The following is a 7,332-nucleotide window of genomic DNA, read 5'->3' as shown; positions in this document are numbered from 1 at the left end:
AAAATTCTCAATGACCCTGGACATTGTCTTTCCCCTGGTTAGCTCAGGACACGAGCTCCATCTCTCAATGCTTTTATTTCTTGCTAGTCTTGTGTGTTCATTTTCTCTGGCAATTAACATTTCAAAAATTTCAGCATTGCGGTATTTGATTGGTTTCCCTTTAACACTTGTCTGACTTTTCAGCACCTCCATAATAGTCAAGGGCTCATTGATGACTTCTTTAGACTGTGCTCTGGATTTCAGTTCATCCCCTTTTTTACATGTGAATCCAGAGCAGAGTTTAGAGTCTAGAATTTTAGACTGTAGTTTTCTGAATTCATTGTAAGACTTGGATAAGACAGTTGCCAGGATGTCTCCCATGTCTGTCAGGACCAAGAACATCAGAGGGATGCCAAATAAAGCATACAGCATACAGAGGTATTTTCCAATCCGTGTCACGGGATAGGTATTACCATAACCTTGAACAAAAAAAAAAAAAAAAAGGAGAAGGGAAAGGGAGAGAGAGAGAGAATTGTGATTGATTAGGTATTCATATCCTCTGAGCTTTTCCTTGTTGTCAATTTTAAAAGTCCATTTTTAGTTCACAGCATACCATTCTTTTTGGATCTACTTTGAAGCTGTTCATATTTCTGACCCTGGTTACTAATGCAGACATTCTGCTTCTTCAAGCACTTGGAGATTTGAAGTTTACCAGTTCTGTTGAATTAACTCTGCCTACCTTACCCACACTTTAGTGGCTCTTTAACTTGACTGCCTGACAACAGGAGGCCATTTAGGGAGGAGAAGCAAAAGGTTTGGGTCAGTCCAAGACCTGTGTGCAGCCTCTGTCCTGCTGGAGACCATTACCAGGAAGATTTCCTGACCTGGGCATCTGGGTTAAGAAGGATCCAGAAGACAAGACAGTAAGAGAGGTCTCGGTCTCATGGGTCCCCTTACAGGGAAGCTGAGCCGAGGGCTGAGCTCAGAGAGACAACAGCTGACTTTGGAGATGCTGGGGGATTTCTCACTGGCTTCCAGGGTCTCACAGAACGACTGAATAACATCTGGGGATGAAAATTCCTCAGCACTGAGAAGATTCAAATCTGGATAATGGTCTGAATGTTGGAACTGGGACAGCATTATGGATCAGATTGAAACAACGAGACCCTTACCTCAAACTTTGTTTCTTGGCCAAAACTACTTGTGACAAATGGTAAGTTAATAGCAGCCTTTGAAATTGTCCCTAGTCCATCAGCTCTATCTCTAATGGTATGTGTTGTAGTGACATTGTCTTGGTACTGGCTTCATAGTTGTCACAGTCTCTTCAATGTACTCAGAAAAACAAAGGATCAGGTGAGGAAGCCTATATTCATCACATGAGGAAATGCATGTTTATCTAGAGTACTAAAGCTGACAAATATCAATTACAGCAAATAGGGAAGAACTACCAGACACATGGCCTTTATGATACATTAAATGGTAGCAGAAGATGTGTCCTTCCCCTAAATTCAATTTGCATGCTTATATATCCTTCCTCTAAAATACTGGATGTGAAACTAATAGACTAGAAGACTAGTGCTTTTCCATTACAGGGGGAGAAAACATCAGCATTATATTAATCGTATTACATTTTAACTGCAATTTTCCTTCTCATTCTTCTAGAAGACATAAAGCATCTATTCTCTGCCTTCAAAAACATTATTCTCTTCTAGATGACCTTCCAAGGCAGGTATTAAGCCTGTAGAAATATTGGCTCATTTGCTGAGATTTCCTTCATATTCTTCAGCCATTCATGTTTGCTTTCACTAATGGCTGCCATAGCCTTTGGTCTGATTCCAGCCATGGTTCCTCCTTCGCTGTGAGACAATGAAAAGCAGTTTATTCCCACTGGCTAACTGGGAATGCTCATCCTTACTGCTGAAGGACTTGAGGAAGATTAACTATTTATTGTAGTTATTGCACAAAGTAATTTTCTTTTGTTCCCCCCTCAGTTTCCGAGCATTAAAAATACCTTGTGTGATTTCAAGAGTTAAAACTTATCTTGAGCTTAAATCTAGCTCTCCAGAAATCCAGCCTAGCTGAGAGCCATTAGACAACTTCCCTGGGCAGTGCAGAGGTGGCAGTTCAGACCACCAGTCTTCAGACTAGATGTCTTGCTTCTCCCAGGTAATCACAGGTAGCTGAGTTGACTCTCACCTGAAGTGATTTATCAGTCCCTGATACTTCAAATAATAAATCCACCACAATGGGAGTAGCCACCTATTGGCAACAAATATTCCAGGCTTCCTACTGATCCCAAACCTCAGCTCAAAGCCTGAGGATGCTGTGTTAATGTTCAGTGCCATGAAGGCTAAAAATAAAGGTAGTTTAGAAATAACTGCTGGGTCAGTGTGTGGGGGGACATTTGCAAATTCCCATATCAATGAACTTGGGTAAGTATACCCAGGCAAGAAGGTTTCAACAAGATAGTTTTCCATCAGTTTGCTGAAGTCACAGCTTTCTGTTGAAGTTACCACTTTTAAACCTTCCTAGCTGTTGTGTTTGTAATAAGAAATATTTGCTGGGTTGAGGATTCCAGTCTGCATCTCCAGGATGAGTCTCTGATGACCTACATGACAGTCTTCAAACTCAAGAGCTGCAAGGAGCTGAGTTTAAACAGTCACCTGAGACATCAGAGCCGAGGTTCAAGTCCCTGCTGTGACTTACACACCTGCAAGAGTCTCCGACGTGCTGCAAGTGAACATATTAACTCTCAAATTCCCCCTTGTATAAGCTAAATTCTTTGTCAAGGTTCATTTTTCCTTTGGCATTAAGATCCACACCCTGGCTGGGATCTTGAGTATATCCTACTGCCATGGAGAAAATGCCTTTGCAATCTGATACAATGCTGTCAGAATCAAAGCTGGGTGGGAAATAATCCCATAGCAGTGTCTGTACCACCAGCATTTGAGAGACAGTAGCAAAGGGATGGAAGTAACTTTGGGAACAAGCTTGAGGAGTTGTATTTAGCAATGCAGAGGGAGCCAAAACCAGAGCAGATGTTTCTATTTGATCTAGGTCCTCCTTTGAAATCTGAAGTCAGAATGAAAAATTTCAGAGGTGTCACTTAAACATCTCCATGTGCTGTTAAGCCAGAGAAGTGTGAACAGCAACAGTATGGCTGAGTATAGACCCAGAGCCTGACAAAGCTGTGTTCAACATAAATAACAGGGAAGCAATTAAAAAGCAATATATGCATAACAAATGACCTCTTCCAGTGAAGAAAACATTACTCAGTATAATACACGATAGTGGGAAGAGTAAAGTCTGATTGGAAAATGGAGCTTTCTTTTTATTTTGATATAATACTTCTGTGTGCATGTCATGTGTGAGTATGTGTAATAGTATATATGTAATGATGCAAATAATGAGCACGTACCATCACTAGTAACTAAATTCTGACTGGTCACTGGGATTCAGCCACATCTCTGCAATCAGTGTTTGTAGACTCCCCCCCTCAAACTCAAAGTCAATACTCGGAAGAAGAATTGTGGGGGTGGGGGAAGAAGGTGTGTGGGGGGGGGTTGGTTGCTTGCTTTTTTAATTCCCTGTAAGATATACATTTGAGAAAGCAGCAATAGCAGTTGATTCTGCAGAGAGTTACTTTGCCTCTGAACTTACCCACAGTTGTGAATACTGTGCAGCAGAAAAAGAGAGACCCAAAGAAAGTCCATGTATCTTTTGGATTGACAAACCAGTTTCTGTCAGTTGTGTTGAGCAGTCCATGGATTTTTTCCTTAAATACCTCCTCGTTTTCTGTCATGTTATCTGCAACAGCAACAACAAGAGGTACACTGAGTGTCTGCAGACCATGACTCAGGGAGCAGCCAGCCTATTATTCCAGTGAAGTTTACTCCAGCTGAGGATTTGCACATATTCTTTTGGAAGAAAAAAGCATTCACCTCACTGTCCCCTTCCCCTTGCCCCCTCCCTCCCCCCGCAAAAAAAATCAGGTGGGTCCAGTGGTTTTGATGAATAAAGAAACAAGAAATAAATGCTCTCTGCTCCAACAAAGTCAAAATATTACAAAAAATAGGCATAAAGGAGTAGTAAAGATAGAAGGTTCAGCTTCCAGCCTAAATATTCTGTTTCATTTCAATTCCCCTGGAGTTTTATCTTCCTCTGACCCACAGGTACTTAGACATGTGGGATCATCAGTAGGTGACTGATGCAAACTACAGAGGTGTCACTGCCCACTGCCCTGAAGTGAATCCCCACATCCCTTGTTCCTCATCCCCCATGCATGAGCTCTGCCTGAAAGGATATTATCTACAGGGATGCTTGTGCCAAGCACATCATTGTGTCAGCAGAGCTTCTGAAAAATGTCCAAGCCCATGTATGATCCCCAACAAAAATCTAGAATAATTTCTACCCCTTCTGCTCCCATCTCTCCCCTCCATCAGCACCACCGGGTCTGGGGCACAACACCTGCCTCAATCCACACATCCCATCACCAGAAGGCAGGTAGGGAGGCTCAGAGCTGGGAAAAGGGGGCTGCAAGAGGTTTCCTCTTTTCAGGCAGGAAGAGAGGGACCAGGGAAGCTTGCAATCAAAAAGCACATCTGAGGAAGACCAGTAAACAACAGCAGTCAATAATCAGGCAGAGGGAAAATCCCATTTGCAGGTTCAGCTGTTAGTATTTTGAAGGATGGCTCCAAAAGCAAAAAATCTCATTCAGAAAGCAAGAGAATTAGTAATCCCCAGTACAGTTAAGTAATTGTGAAATTCCAGTACATACCTGATAAATTTCTGGAGATGTGCCACAGACTCTGCAGAAACGTTCTGTATTCACTTAAATTGACCTTCCGGTTACCTTCAATGTGGGAAAACATGAGAGCCCCAAGAAAAGCATAGATCACAAGAGACAGAATGAAGCAGGCATGAGGAAATACTGCCCAAAATATTTTTTTACATGCCCTTTTACCTCGCAGAGGCTGTGATGTTGATGCCATCCTAAGGTTGCTTTGTTTGTTTTCTTTTTTAATGTTGTGGAGAAGACACAGCTTTCAGAAACACAGATGAGGACATAAAAGCTTTTGCATCCTAGAAAAGCTTCTTCTGTGAAAATTAGGATTGTTCTGCCTCAGGCTTCCAGATCACATGTCTTTATAAGTGAAAACACTACAGTCCCAATGGAAAAGGAGCACAACTAATCAAGGCTTGAAATATTTCTCAGTGGATGATACGCCACCCTATCCCTGAATTACTATTGATCAGCCAGTGCTGTAATGCACACAGATGATCAGGGTTGAAAATGAAGATGTTGAAAATTTCTTGCTTTGAACTACAGTTTCCCATTGATACAGTAGAAACATTTGGAGCTCCCAGGAGGGAAAGTGCACGCTGAAAGGGATGGGTTTCTTTAAAGAGTTCTCTCAGAAATTAACAGGGAAATTTGAACTTAATCAAAAGAAGGGTTTGGCACTAGTTGTTTTCACCTCTGGGCAGGATGTACAACAATTAATTTCTCCTTCAGATGGCTTGAAAAATCACTCTGTATGAACCATGTAATCTTTGTAGGGGATTCTTTTGAATTTTAAAGGATTTTTCAAAGAAAACAACAGTCAAGAATGTTTGTCCAGTTTTCAGCCAATTGAAACCTTGCTATTAATTAGAACTCCCACTCACCTTAGTAAACAAGAACTACAGGATCCAGTTCAAGGTTAGGGATCTTTGCAAACTATACCCAACTTTAAAAAGAAAACCTTTCATTTCAACCATTAATCTACAGCATCAGAGCAATGAGCAGTATTGCTGCCCTTTACCATGGTAGTAAGGGGAGTTGGACCTTACAGAAAGAAGTGTTAAATATTTCATCTCTAGGAGTCTTTCATTAATAATTGAAACAGCCTTGTGTGGCCATGACCTTCTGAGCTGTATACAAGTGACATGTCCATACTGCAAAGAAATCCTACATGGTTACAGTGATTTCTTCTGGGTCAAACTCTCAGTGAATTGGATCACAAGATATCACATGCTCATCAATATGGAAGCCTGCACTGCAGAAAAGAGGCTTTCAGGGTTAAGACAAAAATCAGCCTGCTTGCTTGATACTTTTCTGGTTGTCTGCCTCATTGACTAAGTCTTGCTTTTTGACAATAGATTTATAAATCCTCTTATTGCAGTCAATCTTTTTTTTTTTTTTTCCCCATTGACCTGAATCACAGGGTTGGAAACTGCTAATGGTCATGACTAAAGAAAAGCAACAGAACTTCCTGAGAGGTTGTACTTAGAGATAATATTCTTAGATTTGGTGTCCTTACCAGAGAAGCAAGAGACAGAGAGAAGCCAGAGGTACAGCTGGGATAGCAACGTGGCTGTTGGAAGAACAATGCTGCTTCTCTTGGAGAGTTTTGTAGAGCGTGGGTACCAGTAATATATCAATTGACAGTTTATTTGGATTTCTAAAGAAGTTGTGACAAAGTCCCTCTCTAAATGTTTTTAAGGGAATTAAATAGCCGTGACATGACAGGGGAAGTCTTCACAGGAAGAAATAAATTATTAACAGAGATGAACAGAGGGCAAGAGGAAAAGGCAGAGGGAGATTGAAGGTGGAGCTTTGTGTGGTTCTGTGCTGGAGCTCTGCTGTTCTACATGTTTGTAAATTACTGGGAAAGAGGATAAACTGGGAGGTGGCAGTGTTTGCTGATGGCATGAAAGGTTTAAGAGCTGTAAGGCTGAGGGCAGGTTGGAACTGTAGAAGGACCTAAAGATGCCGAGCAATCAAATGGCAGATAAAAGCAATGTAGACACACACAAAGTGGAATAAGCAATCCTAACTTCACATACAAAGTGATGGGCTCTGGGGTGACCATCACCACTCAGCAGCAAGGTCTGGGAGTACCAAAGTGGAATAAGCAATCCTAACTTCACATAGAAAATGATGGGCTCTGGGGTGACTATCACTCAGCAGCAAGGTCTGGGAGTAAAATGTATCAGTACCACAAACACATCAGCCCAACAACTGATCATGCTGAAAAGGCAAAGCATATATTGGGAATTATAAGTTAAAAATAGACACTAAAACACTGGGCAGCTAAATGCTGCTGTACAAATGCATGTTTTGCCCATACCTGGAGTAGCCAATGCAATTCCCATGCTCTGGCCTCAGACAACACATATTAAAACCAGGAAAATTTCAAACAGCAAAGAGGATGACTGAACGCATGGACACCTTTCACATGAAGAATGATCAAGTAGTGTTCTTGGCCAGGAAATAAAAAACAGTAACTGAGGGAGTATGTAACAGCAATCTTCAAACTCATGGGTGGTCTGGAGAGCACAAGTCAGGGGTCAACTCTTCAAAACCTCTTT

The 7,332-nt window shown here is 41.4% G+C and overlaps 1 protein-coding gene across 1 annotated transcript in view; it reads right to left on the bottom strand.

The window, feature by feature from the left end:
• KCNK18 (potassium channel, subfamily K, member 18) overlaps positions 1-4,970 on the bottom strand; it is a 5,285-nt gene extending 315 nt beyond the window's left edge. The window contains exons 1-3 of the mRNA XM_010003984.1: positions 4,757-4,970; positions 3,640-3,786; positions 4-458 (exon numbers count right to left, since the gene is read on the bottom strand). Of these exons, the coding sequence (XP_010002286.1) occupies positions 4-458; positions 3,640-3,786; positions 4,757-4,970 (816 nt within the window). The remainder of the gene's footprint in view (positions 1-3; positions 459-3,639; positions 3,787-4,756) is intronic.
• Between the last annotated feature and the right edge of the window lie 2,362 nt (positions 4,971-7,332).

Source organism: Chaetura pelagica, unplaced genomic scaffold (genome assembly GCF_000747805.2).
Source record: "Chaetura pelagica isolate M959 unplaced genomic scaffold, ChaPel_1.0 scaffold248, whole genome shotgun sequence".
In the NCBI taxonomy this organism is placed as follows: domain Eukaryota; kingdom Metazoa; phylum Chordata; class Aves; order Apodiformes; family Apodidae; genus Chaetura; species Chaetura pelagica.
The sequence above is the reverse complement of the archived record's forward strand: the minus strand, read 5'-3'. Positions and strand labels throughout refer to the sequence as shown.